Genomic DNA, 13,804 nt, shown 5'->3' on the forward strand with positions numbered 1-13,804 from the left:
TAACATTTAAAGCTTTGGATGAGATTAAGAAAAATAGAAACAATTGTTTGTAAACTTAATATACTGTGACACAGAGATCTTACAATACATTATTATTTACAATACATAAGTGTAAACTAAATATTTATAACATTCTTAACATTAAACATGAATACATAAACAATAATGTTCAATGTTTTTTAAAGACTCCTATTTGCTTGTATCCCAAATTGTATTAGTCTTTTTTAATCCTTTTTCATCTCTTACTAACAGGGGACCAGGGAATGTGCATTGATCCCCCCTCTCTTTTGCATGCTTGTAGCTATTTTGGCCAGATCAGTCGCTCTTCCAGTGTATCTTTATATTTTATTTAGCCTTGGTGCGCTTCCACGACCCCCTTTTTGTGTATTTATGTACTTTAGCAGAGTTACTATGCAGTAAGAATGGCCAAACTTCCATGTGGTTGTAGCACCCTCACACCTGTCCCTTTAATGGTGGTCTTATGCCTTTAAAAAAATAGGTGTTAGTCAGTGGGCAGTTTTCTCCTTTACAAGTCGCAAGCGGGGGAGAATTAAGCCTGTAGAACCAATGCTGTGGTCTTGGCAATTTCTCTCCTATAAAAGCTAATGGCACTTACCCCAAGAAATGCTACCATGCAGGGAGGTGCCAGCCTTTGAAAAATATGACCAGAGGTAAATAGTTGGAACCACTGAATGAGGTTTACCTTGATGTGGTATGGTGACTTTTTATCATCATACTTTTGTAACTAACTACCATTGTTTTCTAAATATACATGCACTAGCATAGATATTTAAGTATTTATGAAATGGGGGACCAGGGAATGTGCATTGATCAACCCTCCCTCTCTTTTGATTCTTTTGGAAGAATGAGCCCAGTACTAACACCTGTAGCACTTTTCATTTATCAGAATTTGTACAGTTTATAAACAATCTCTGCTCTGCCACTCAGCCACTTTTATACTTCAGAACAAACATTCCTCACACCCATTGTTGTGCCCTTGATTTATGCACCTTGTTAGGCAGAACAGCATCCATAGCCTTTGCAGAATCCATAAACATCAGCTGCCTTGAATTGATCTATTTTAAAACTTACCTCCTCGGATAACCTTAGCAGATTGGTTTGACTTGTCTGATGCTTCATAATACAGTGTAAATGGTCACAAGTTGGTGGCTGTGCAGCTCATTAAGTGAAACAACATAAATGGGAATGTAATAATAACAATCAATAATGGAAGAAATATTCACAATGCAAAAATGTGTTCCTCTGTGCAAACAATTTTTCCTTTGAGCAAATTTAAAATGACTTTTTAAATGTTTAGTAACCACATCTGCCAGTAGAAGAAAGATTGAGAACGTTAACCTTAATGTAATAAAACAACTTACTAAAAAAGTTATCTGTGCACCAATATGCCACCATCAAGCATGCCTTAAGTGCAATTTAAATTTGCAATGCAGAAACCTACGAAGAATATTACATTCCAAAATGTGTTTTTTTGTGCAAATATTTTTTCTGTTTATGACTTGAAGTTTGCAAGAAGCTTGCATGTTCATCTGGACTTGCTCCAGGTACTATGGTTTCCAACACTCCAAAAACATACAGAAAGGTTAACAGGCTTCTGATAAAGTGATGTGTGAAAGCAACATTGAGCTCAGAATTTAAGCTCCTCTGGGGCAGGGACTGGTAATATCATAATATTATGTGCAAAGTACACATTACTTCCTTACTGTATTACAGTTTTGTTCTTTAAAGTTTTTTTTTTTTGGTTAAAAGTAATTTGGAGCCCTTAAGGACACACCTTTGAATTAACTAGAGTTTCATTCCACATCCTTTGGTATTGATCAATGCAGCAAAATATGCAAAACACCTATCTGGTAAATGTAATGTAGGGACCCATAGGGTTAAGCTCCCTATGGCTTTACAAACCCTACCTTTTCACATCTTTACTGTTACTGGCCAAAGCCTTTGTACTTAGGTTACAGTTATAGAACTATTCCTTATAGGTTTAGTTAGGTTATACACCCCCCCTGCAGACTGATATAGTGTCTAGCAGGAGGGTGTGACTTCCTCTTCCTGGCTGCAGTCTGCCTTCCAAGCAAAGCTCTATTGAGCCTGGGAGCAGAACTTAGGCCCCAGAAGCAATTTTGCCCCAAAGTGCCAACACCCACTCTGGAGAAGTCGGGGACAGGGCCCCGTGAATGAGGATAAGTAAGAACCATCGGATTTGTCATAGCACTCTCTAGGAAAGTGAGGTTGTCAGGCTTATTTAGCAAAAGCAGCTCAGCTCCAATAGGATAATAGCTCTGAAAGTACTCTTTCCATCCGGCCATGTTGCCTCAGCAGTAGGGCCACGGAGTGGAGATAGGAGACAAACCCTGATCCCTACTCACACGGAGGATTCTCATGCTAGGGGTTATCAACCTGAGGAACAAGGTATCTATTCAGACTGTTTGCAAGGGGTGCCAAGCTGACAGGTGCATTTACCCTGCCCAGACTCCCAACAGAGGTGGGATAAACCGGTGTGCATCCTCTCTTGTTCCTCCAAATACGGCTACTTAATAACATCTACTGTACATCTGCTTGTATTGTGAGTATATGATAACTCTGCATCATCATTTCCTTGTCTTGGACAATAAATTTGTTAATAGTTCACCACAAGAACCTTTCTGGCGTCCATTATTACCAACTGCACTACACAGGTGCAGTGAGTTGTAGTTCAGCTACACCCTTAAGCTCCAGTTAGGTCTCTTCCACCTAAAGCGAAGGCCCATCCTAAGAAAGATAGTCGCATGTAACACGTGCTCTCATATCACTACTAGCCTGGTTTAACCATTTCCTAGCCAAACAAGTGTTACAGTAACATTATATCATGTTTTCCCAATATACTGTATTTGGGCAGCAATAATGCATACTCTGATATCCGTTGGTCTCTTTACTTTCAGAATCATTACCTAATTTATGAACATATAGGTTTTTCTGTCCATAACAGGAAAAAGCCTACTGTATAGTACATACCTACAAGGTCCCACTCTCCATTTGAAATATATTCAGATATGTCTGACTCCAGCATCTGCAGGTCAAGTGACCATCCACCATAAGTCCAAGAGCCAAACTTCAGGTTACATTTCTGTATATCAAAAGGAAACCATCGTACATCTATGTAACACGAACTTTTAAAAATCCCTAAATTGTCAAGAAAAAAAAATCATGTTTATATGTCACCCTTGAATAAAATAGATATTATCAGGTATTGTAATGCTAAAATCTCACCTGGTGGCAGATATTGGCAGTGTCCACTGGAGTTCACCAGTACATTAGTATGAAATGAGGCATCAAATCTTTCATCTGCACTACACAATAGAAAACAGATAAATAATGGAAGCTGGTTTATATAAAACAAGTATATTGCAATTGCATAGCTTTTATTTACATTTAAAGACAGTCAGTAATTTTCACATAACCAAAAAATAATGCATGACATACTCACCAGGTATGGCCAGAATAAGACTTGGTGCCTAAGGCTATACTGCTTCCCAGACACCCTGCTGCCAAATTGTCATGCTTCTTCCCTCACCACCACTAGGTCTGCGCGTCCCCATCGGCTCTCTCTTCCCCAGTCTGCATGGCCCCCAACTATCGCTTCCCCACCACTCTGCCTGAAGTAAGTGCCTTGCCTGCCTACTCCTAGTTCCAGCCCTGGGTATGCTAAGTAAGCTTCATTGTCAATAATTATGGCATTCCTATAGTTCTTCCTTCCTCACATGTTTGCATAATATCATATACCATATTACATTCCTCCATAGCAGATTTTGTTGAAAACACAGATTTCCAAAAAAAAGGGAGTCTGCTTACCAGGTGTCTGTTTAGACTCTGTAAATTGTTTTTGAGATACAGGTATGGGTGAATTAAATGTTAGTCTTTTAAATAAATGCCAAAGGGACCCTTGTTGGCTGAGATTTAGTTAAGACTAAGTTAATCATGCGCAGTCAGACCTGCAGCCTTGTGCCTTTATACAAACATATTTTGTGAGACTTTAGCTGGCAAGATTTACATTTTCTTGGAATTTTTCATGATTTAAGCTAAAACTCAATTACATTTAACATAATTTTCAAGAATCACAGAAAAATATTCTTAGAAATGTATGCCTTTTTTTGCAAATTGCTAAGTAACATGCTGCTCCCAGTGCCAGAAGCGTTAAGATTAAACACATTCCAATTAAGTAGATAAGCAGTAGTTGTAAACTTACTCAGTATCTACCCTTAAACACTGATGTTCTTTTTCTTTTTTCTTAACTGTTTGTTTATATGTTTAAAGCAATAAAATATAGCTTAAAGTATTTCCTACTTTTTAGGGAATTTGTAGGCTAATGGACACAACTCTGCAAATTTCCTTTTAAAGGGGTTGTGACCAATAGGAACATACCACACAAACACCAATCAAAATTATGCAGACAATGATAACAGAATAAGGTTATGTAATAAAAGGCACTAGGTTTGCCCAGGAGCAGTAACCCATAGTAACCAATTAGCAAGTGGAACTTATTTGTCACCTGCTTAAAAGCAAACATCTTATAAGTTACTGCTACTGGGCCAATGTATTGCCTTTTATTAGATATGGGGGTAAGTCTAGCACTGAGATCTGTGTCTTTATTTAGAAACATGAATACCCATTTGTCTTAGTTAATACACAGGGGGTTATATAATAAAAGGCACTAAGTTTGCCCAGGAGCAGTAACCTATAGCAACCAATTAGCAGGCAACATTTTCTGGTCACTTGTTTAAAAGCAAACATCTTATTGGTTGCAATGGTTTACTGCTCCTGGGCAAACTGAGTGCCTTTTTTTTACATATGGGGGATAGTACTTTAGATTCAACCTTAGTTCAACCATTTCACCTATTTTAAATCTGCCTAACTGCCAATAGTAACCAATCAACAGTTCTTGTTGTTACAAGATTTCAAAATGTAAGCATAGACTGTTTGCTATGGGCAACTGCATTTGCATAATTCAGCAACTAAATATATTAATATTAGCCCACCTACTAGTGTATACACTCCAAACATATTACAATAAATTGACAAACCCAGTGTCATGTACAAATTACCACATTATAAATAAAAGAAAACATGAGTACAAAAGCTAAGTAAGAGCAAACCTAAAGAATATTAACGAATCCCAGAATGTGCTATAAATTAGGGAGCAATTTCAAACAGTCAAATCAACAGTCAAAGGAGCAAATTGATGAAATCAGCCTGCTCCCAGCTTGGTCCATGCCCCCATATAACCCAGCGTGGCTTAGTACTTTTCATGTGTTGTTTTCATGTTTTTCTTGCTCACATGAAAAAAAAAAAAAAAACCTTTTGCTCTCATGTTACGAAAGGAATACAGTCATGATTTTTATGGTGTACTTTCACTTACATCAAAAAAGTTTTGCCTAAGCGAAATGGGACAGAATCGCTCATCACTACTTAAAATATAATGAGACATTTAGTAAAATCTGTAGTGTAAACTACATGGAAAATGTACTACTGGACGCAACACACCTGTTGAAAGGGAACACTGCATGTTGTGTCTGCATCCAACATGATACAATCTGATGGTGTTTTTCTTCTCATTGAAATCCACTGATTGTTGGATGTAGATGCAGGGACAAAACTCACCATCTGACTTTATCTGCATTATAGCTGTGAGGATCAGATTTTGTAGCATTCTACAAAATCATGTACGGTTACGTGACAATATACACAATATATTGTGTTTCAGATTAAATCTGAACCACAAAATCTCCTGTGTAGTTTAGCCCTACTTGGAATTGTGCTATTCTATTTTTACAGGGGAATGCATATTTTATCTGTGAATAAGATGTAGTTGAGTTTTTCAAATGTGGGTGTTGTCTGTAGGAGAGGAATGGGTTATAGATAGGTGTAGAACATAGAAATCTTAGTATGTTTGATTTGTGTTTAGATTTATGACTTTCCTGGGCTCTACTGCAAAAACATTGTTGCCCCCCTGACATTACAATACCCATGACCCTTCAACCCACATGCATTAAGTGGTGCAGTTGCAGACAGGAAGGGTTGCAGGTTATTACTGGGCCCCCTTTTTCCCAGGTTCCCCTGCAGTTTAGGGATATGCTGTAGCATATAATAGCATATAATAAGCATAACCTTATAGAGTTATTTTTCAGGTATTTATACTTTCTCACAGCTGGAAAATACATCATTCTACCTATTTATTTAGCTCAATGGATTAAATCATATGACCTAAAATTGTTGCTAACATCTGGTTTAGAATAAAATACCATAAAAAATCCAGAAGAAAAACAGGGTGGATTTAAGGTAGTTACAATTCCCTCAGAAAGAGATTGCAAAAAAGATACCATTAAAGCTTTCTACACTATTCCAATATACTATATCTCTGTAGAGATTTCCGAGGCATTTTGCTGTAAAATTCCATTACTGTAAAAAGAAACTGTGTTTACTTTATCATGTATAATATAACTCACAAATAAAATCAATGAAGCGCTACAATCTTCTGTATCTTGTACAAATGGAACATTAACACAAGAACATTTGAAACTGCCTTAGACAGGAGGTCATTTTTAGGATGATGCTGCCTTGGGAAATCTAGATTTGGTCAATAATTTACAAAACATATAAAACAGTACAGCTGACTGCCCAAGAACACATTTTAAAATTATGCTAATTACCATATATTGCCAGTAAAGTTAGTGACATACCGCTAAGGCCAGCCAACAAAATATAGAAACGAGAGATATTCAATAGAATGAGACCTTTGAGACTTGAATGCATTTAGCTTTAGCAAAGTAATCACTATAGTATGAACATCCTTCAGCTTCCAAGCTGTAATTCTCAAAAATTTATAGTTCTAAATACACTAACAAAGCTTTAAACAACAGACACTTGACAAGTAATGAGGGAAGGGGGGAACCTAGTAATGCTTTAAAGATTATGCCAAGTGCAACACACTATAAATAAGATGCCTCGAGCAAGCCAGTGAGTAATAAAGATGGGCCCACCTGGGTAATGCAAAGATACCATGTGTTTCCTGTTTGTTACCGAACTCATAAAAAGCATTGCCTGATTCATTGCCAGCAAAGGTGAGAGATAAAATGAATCTATTCACACAATGCAGATTATTAAATAAGAGATTTAATAGATATTTAAAATGAATATATTTCATTCTCTAGAAAATAAAACATTTTAATTTAAAACAATTTAATTATGCCTTACTAACATTATTTTACTAAGAAAGTTCTAAGAAAGCATATGGGTATAAGTTATAGGTTATTCTACCTCATATATATATATATATATATATATTACATACACATAGCACATGGGGCTGCTAATATTCATGTTACCCCATTAAAGGAACAGTAACACCAAAAAATTCAAGTGTATAAAAGAAATTCCAATATAATGTACTGTTTCCTTGCACTGGTACAACTGGTGTGTTTCCCTCAGAAACACTACTAAAGAATGCTGCTGTGTAGCCCTGGGGGCAGCCATTCAAAGGAGAAAAGGCACAGGCACATAGCAGATAACAGATAAAACACTATAGTATTTTACAGAGCTTATTAGTTATCTACTATGTAACCTGTGCCTTTTCTCCTTTTTCCAGCTTGAATGGCTGCCCCCATGGCTACACAGCAGCTTATTATATATAAACTATAGTAGAGTTACTGTACCAAACACACAACTTTTACCAGTGCAAGGCAACAGTACATTATATATAATTTATTTTAAAACTCTTTAATTTTTTGGTGTTACTGTTGCTTTAATTGATATGCACAAGGAGAATTAAGCCATAAATACAAGTCTATATTAGTGTTAGAGTCATTCTGATAGAACGCTATTCTGGGTATATGTAAATTATATTATTAATATTTTGTTTTATTACTATCATTGATTTATCATTTTATTCCTTTTAAAAGTTAAAGGAGAAGTAAAGCCTAACTAAAAAAGTAGGGCAGAAATGTTGTACATTATAGGGCAGATTAACTAAAAATTCCATAATTTCTCTTTTTTTTTTTAATTTCAAATTAGGCTTAATTTGTTTTCCCGAACGTCTGATATTTTATAAAAAAAAAAAAAGTCACAGGGAAAAGTCGTAAAAAACTCAACTTTTTCGAATTGTCAACACAAAAATGACAATGCAACATTTCAAAAAAGTTGTGATTTTCAGACAACACCCAGCAAAATCACTAAAGTTTTAAGACAAAAGAAAGAGCTTCAAGTAAAGGGAAGAGGACCTTTGCCATTGACTTCTACATGATCTCAGCAAGTTTAATCAGGCGAAAAATAGTAAAGCTCAGAAAAGTCTCAGCGTTTTTTCTATGCAACTTTTTCTTAAAAAATCTAAATCGAGTTTAAAATAAAAAATCAGTGGGTAGTAAATGAGACCCTAGGGTTGATTCACTAAAGTGCGATAACGCATATTGTATGCTTTTTTGCGTTAAAATTGACGCGAACAAAAAACGCCTGATTCGCTAAAGTATTATCGCAAGCGTTACGTAGCATATCGTATGCATTAAATTTCTACGCTACCGCATGCGTTAATTTTACCACTTTGCGTTAATTTGCGCGCAGAAATAATACTAACGCATGATTCACAAACACTTAGAAGCGTATTTGTCTGTGCGAAAAATAACACCTACTTGAGGCAGGCGGTAATTATAGAAAAGTACAGTTAATGAGCTTTTGGCAATAAAATATGGACTTTGCAGTGTTATTTATTCAAGTATGTGTTGGCCCTAGAGTGATGCAGCCTCCAGTTTGCAGGGAAATGGTCATTTTCATAAAAGTAATTTTACGAAAGTAATGCCATGTATGGCTAATATGGCGTGCATTTTTTCGCACGCGGCAACTATTTGTGCGCAATGCGTTAATTAGTGTGCGTGCCATCAAATACCACACGAAAATAGTCTTTGCGACTTACATAATGCAACATCGCGTCTAAATTAACGCAAGTATGCTTTTAGTGAATCGTGCGCAAAAAATTAGACGCGATAAAATTTTTAACACATGCTATAAATATCGCTCGTTTTAACACACTTTAGTGAATCGGCCCTCCTGTGTCTTGAGCTTCTGTACCAGCCCAAGGCAACCACAGCCCTTTAGCAGGGAAGATCTGTGCCCCATATATGTCCCCAGTAGCTCCTCATCTTCTTTTTTTGCTGATTCACTGTATATACAAAATATAAATGTCACAATATGAGGCTGAATAGTAATTAATACTAATAATTTCAACATGGCAGATCAGAAACTGGGTAACTAGCATCAGTCTAGCACTTGGGTAATCAGCCTGTAGGATCAGCTGTTATGACAGACAAACCTCATTTTTTGCTTGATAATTTGCAATGTCCCCTAAGCTCAGCTTCTCAACAGCTGCTCGGAGCCCAATGAGCATCTAAGTGATGCAGACACTTTGCAAGAAGGGGAGCTCCTCTGACAAGTTTGAAGTCCTGGATCATTGCTGCTATTGAGATGCTGGAACTTTAGGCTGGTGCAGAAAGTATATAAAATATGGCATTTTAATTCATGTTCATTTTTAGGGTTTCGTTCTTCTTATGTGTGAGGTATTGTGTACATACGTCTCTGTAGCTTTACATTAATATATAAGGATTGCTTGTTTGGCCTATGTCTCCACTGATGAGCTAATTTTGCACCCCTTAGCACCCATACACTTCTTAAATACAAGGTTCTTTTGTGTCTTGCATCCCTCCTGTTTCTTGCCTTGAGGATCCTGAATAATGCACAAGGCAGGGGCATTCAAAGGGACTTATTCATCCAGCCACAGAGAGAATGCTGTAGTATGCTGTGCTGCACACGCGTGTCATTCTTTGCAAAGAGAATAGCTATCAGCAAATAACTACTTGCTCTGAATTTCTACATAAATAAAAGTATAAACCCACTTCAGTAAGCCAAATAAAAGAGTTTTGCTAACATTAATTGACATACCTGTTATAGAGAAGAATATCAGGCTTCCAAATCTGTCCATCTGGAAAACGAACATTTTTTACCCCAGGGTACTCAGACATGTTCCACTGCAAATAGTAATCTATCCATTGCTGAGGAAGATATGAAGTAAAACTGCATTAAAGGCACTTTTTGTGTTCACACTATATAAGATGTTAAATAATGGCCAACTAAATGTACAGCTGTCATTCAAAAATGACTTGAACAGAAAAGCCTTCTTTTCTGTCAGAATACCAATTGGGAGCTACTGCTGCAATCTGAGTCACAGGCCAGGATCTAGCTGTAGGGAAAAGCTCATAAATGGTCCAAAATAAAGGGTATCTGAGTGTAAGATTATATTGTATGCTGCATGGAAGTGGAAGCAGCTGATTGTTTAGCAGAACTGTACAATCACTTTGATTGCTTTTCTTTTAAGGAGCACCACAGAAATGCTTTCCTTTGTTAGGAAATGTTCTATTATGGCTGGGTACATTTTTTTAGATTATTAAGAATAAAAAAAAAGTTGTATGGCTGTGATGCCTGATTATATCTTTTTTCTGTATTGCGAAGTTAAAATGAAGAAGAAAAGGACAGAGAATGCACTAATTTGAGTGCAACATGAATAGAAAATGAACTGAAGATAATAGAATTTAATGTGACAAATAATGAGAGAAACATATTTCCTTTAGTTTTTAAGGTCTTGGCAATTGGGCACTTTAATTCCAATTAATTGTACGATATATGGTAATATTTGGGCTGAAAAAAGACATAAATGCATCAGGTTTAACCTTTCCAAATCACACATATACTGACCAGTAGATAAACTTACACAAATATACATACAATATGTGTACACAAATACATATATAAAACTAACTGTAGATCTGACAGGAGCAGTAGCCATGTATAGTGATGAGTGAATCTTCCCCTCCAAAATATTTTGCAGCGCGTCAATTTTTTGTTGTGCAGCAAAATTTTGCCCGTTTTGCGGAACAATCGGCAAATCCATGCATAATGAATAATTTAACCCATCACTATCCATGGATATTATGCTTGCGCAATAAGTCATCCAGTGATGGAATTTGCTATCACAACCTTACCAATCTCAACACCTTTCAATACTTCAAATTAAATGTATGTTCCTCAAAAAGTAGCCTCTAGTTCTTTGTGTTTTTTTATGTAAAATATATCCCCCTCTATCTGTCTATAATGTCCTCTAATATACTTGCCACGAGAAATCATGTCTGGAATCCTAACCAGCATACTGTATTTGATACAATACCACACAAAAGGTTTCTGATTAACTTAAGGAACATTTGCCTTGAACATAATATTTACTTAGATAGAGAGCTGTCTAAAGAATATATTACAAAGTGTGTTGGTAAAAGGAACAACAGGGGTGTGTTCTTGGCGGTTTTATTTGTTCATAAATGACCTTAAGATAGGCATTGTGAGTTCAACTTTCTGGCCTTGAAAGTTGTATGAACTCGACATGCTAAATGCTAAATATAAGTAAACTGTTTGCTACAATAATACTTTTGTAAGAGCTCCATAAAGTGTTGGTTAAAATAAATATAGAAGGACATGTACTAGTATTCCAAACATACTGAGCAAGTTAGGTTTGATTGAAATGTACTCAAGTGAAATTAGACATTTTGATATATGTAGTTGCAATGACTAGCTCAGCAAGGTTTCTGTCAACAATCAATAATGCTGTCAGTTTTAAAGCCTCTGTTTGTTAATTATAATTAGACCTGCAGTAATGTTATAGATCTTTAAGTTCTTGTTGGGGCTTTTTTTAAATGGTGTTGATGGAAGAGTTAAGTGAATTCCTTCAGAATAAAAGTTTATTTACCCCACCAAAAGGAATGTTTGCAGGTCCTACATTACACACTTTATATACATTAAACCTATGGAACGAGTAATAGAACATGTGTACTGATAATATGTATGGGTCAGATAGTGAGAGCCAGCCCACTGCATAACAGAAACTAATCTCTACCAGAGTTACTAATTTAAGAATATATTTTACCAGGTATCCATGTTTCTTTTTTTATCTTATACATAAAGAAGAAAATTTGTCCCTATTTTTGGATGTTCCTTATTTGTATACAGTATGACCAAATGCAATGAATCTTTCCCATGGACCAACCTCTCATCCATAGAGAGGTCGAAATGTAATTCTGATTTAAGAAAAACATGGGGTGCAATGACCTACATATCAAAAAGTGTTTTTTTTTATCTATCGAGGGTTCAACATGTAATTTTGGTTAAAAAAAAAAAACACTAAATGGCCTGTATATTGCAGTGCCCTGCCTAATGTATGTTTTTGTCTTAGCACAAACCATTCATTTGAACTAAATCCAACAAAAATGTTCAGGGATCATCCCTTAATCGGGGAGGTGGTCAGCAACTACTATTTTTTTGTGTGCAAATTTGGTCCTCCAAATGATTAGATTTCATTGTAACACTTAATTTATTAAAGTGATTTGTATGTCACATATAGCCATGTGTGCTTTCAGCCTTTCCACATTTTAATACACACACACACACATACAGTATATATATATATATATATATATATATATTGTTTAAACTATGACCATGTGCTAGGGAAAACCATAATAATCATGCTATATAGTTTAAGTAATTGAAAATCCTACCATTTGTAGCCATATGTTTGTTGTTAGTACTTGATTCTTTTCATCCTAAAAAAAAAGAAGATGATAATCAGAGGGTAGCACTGACACAATCAATTTCAATAGATGTTTTGTTGTTCTTTCTACACCATATTTCCTCACTGCTTTATGTCTTTTTTATGACACACACTGTTCCCATGTGCCAAAACGTGACTCTTTAGTATTCTAATGTCTCTTTGTAAGATTTCTCAAACAGCATGGTTCTGTCTGCTACAAAATGGACAGTATTGCATAATATTTAGCAAGAATATATAATGTATTTTCATTTATTGAAAATGCATTGCAAATTGTAAATTGCGTTGTAAATTGTAAATGCATTGTATGTTTTAACAGATTCTTCGCCTAAAATGAAATAGATTGCTCTATTTGCATTGCCAGATCCTAGGCCAGTGTAAAAATTGTTAAGAATCAACACATAGATAGAGCTAGGCACTCAAAAATTCATGTAAGTCACCAGGAAAAATAAGTCAAAAACAAAAATCTTTATTAAATCGACATCTCTATTGCCCTACGTGTTTCGTACTCCACAAGCACTTATTTCACTGAGCCTATGACAAAGTGCTCATGGAGCACAAAGCCCGTAAGGTGATAGAGATGTTGCTTCAATAAAGTTTTTTGCAAAATAAAAACAGGGGCTGCGTGAGTTGAATAAGAAATATACAGTATGTCCACAAGGCTAAAAATCAACTATACTTGTGTGTCATGGTGTTTAGAAGCATTCTTGAATAAATTTACAAAACTTACATTCTGTATAAAAAAGCAAAAAAAAAAAAAATTTACAATCCTTGTCGTTGTCTTCCAAACCCTGTTAAAGGGGAACTTTATCAGCTACAAAACCAAAATTTGAAAAAACACAGAAACCCCTTATATACCAATCACTTTAATCTGTTCCCTTAAAATATGAATAAATACCATGTTTATATTTCTGCATTATTTGAAATCCTGGCAGGGCAGGAGGGGCTTAAACACTGATGTTACAATTTGGAACAACTTCTCAACAGCTTACAGACAGCATGTAGGAACTGCATAACCCACAATGCATTGCACTGTGATGTTCCTTGTCTTCTTGACATCATGTGTGCAGGGACTTGTAGGATTTGGAGGATGCAGACTGAAGGCAAGTTGAGACA

At 35.8% G+C, this 13,804-nt stretch overlaps 1 protein-coding gene across 2 annotated transcripts in view; it reads right to left on the reverse strand.

Moving 5' to 3' along the window:
* Nucleotides 1-13,804, reverse strand: part of chrna7 (cholinergic receptor, nicotinic alpha 7) — a 64,738-nt gene that overhangs the window by 12,137 nt on the left and 38,797 nt on the right. Inside the window, exons 3-6 of one of the 2 annotated variants that reach the window (XM_002937671.4) lie at nucleotides 12,639-12,683; nucleotides 9,979-10,088; nucleotides 3,268-3,347; nucleotides 3,013-3,180 (exon numbers count right to left, since the gene is read on the reverse strand). In XM_002937671.4, the coding sequence (XP_002937717.2) occupies nucleotides 3,013-3,180; nucleotides 3,268-3,347; nucleotides 9,979-10,088; nucleotides 12,639-12,683 (403 nt within the window). Of the gene's footprint in view, nucleotides 1-3,012; nucleotides 3,181-3,267; nucleotides 3,348-9,978; nucleotides 10,089-12,638; nucleotides 12,684-13,804 lie in introns of those variants that run through there. The other variant, XM_012971196.2, reaches the window with a different exon arrangement.

This window comes from Xenopus tropicalis, chromosome 3, assembly GCF_000004195.4.
Source record: "Xenopus tropicalis strain Nigerian chromosome 3, UCB_Xtro_10.0, whole genome shotgun sequence".
NCBI lineage: Eukaryota > Metazoa > Chordata > Amphibia > Anura > Pipidae > Xenopus > Xenopus tropicalis.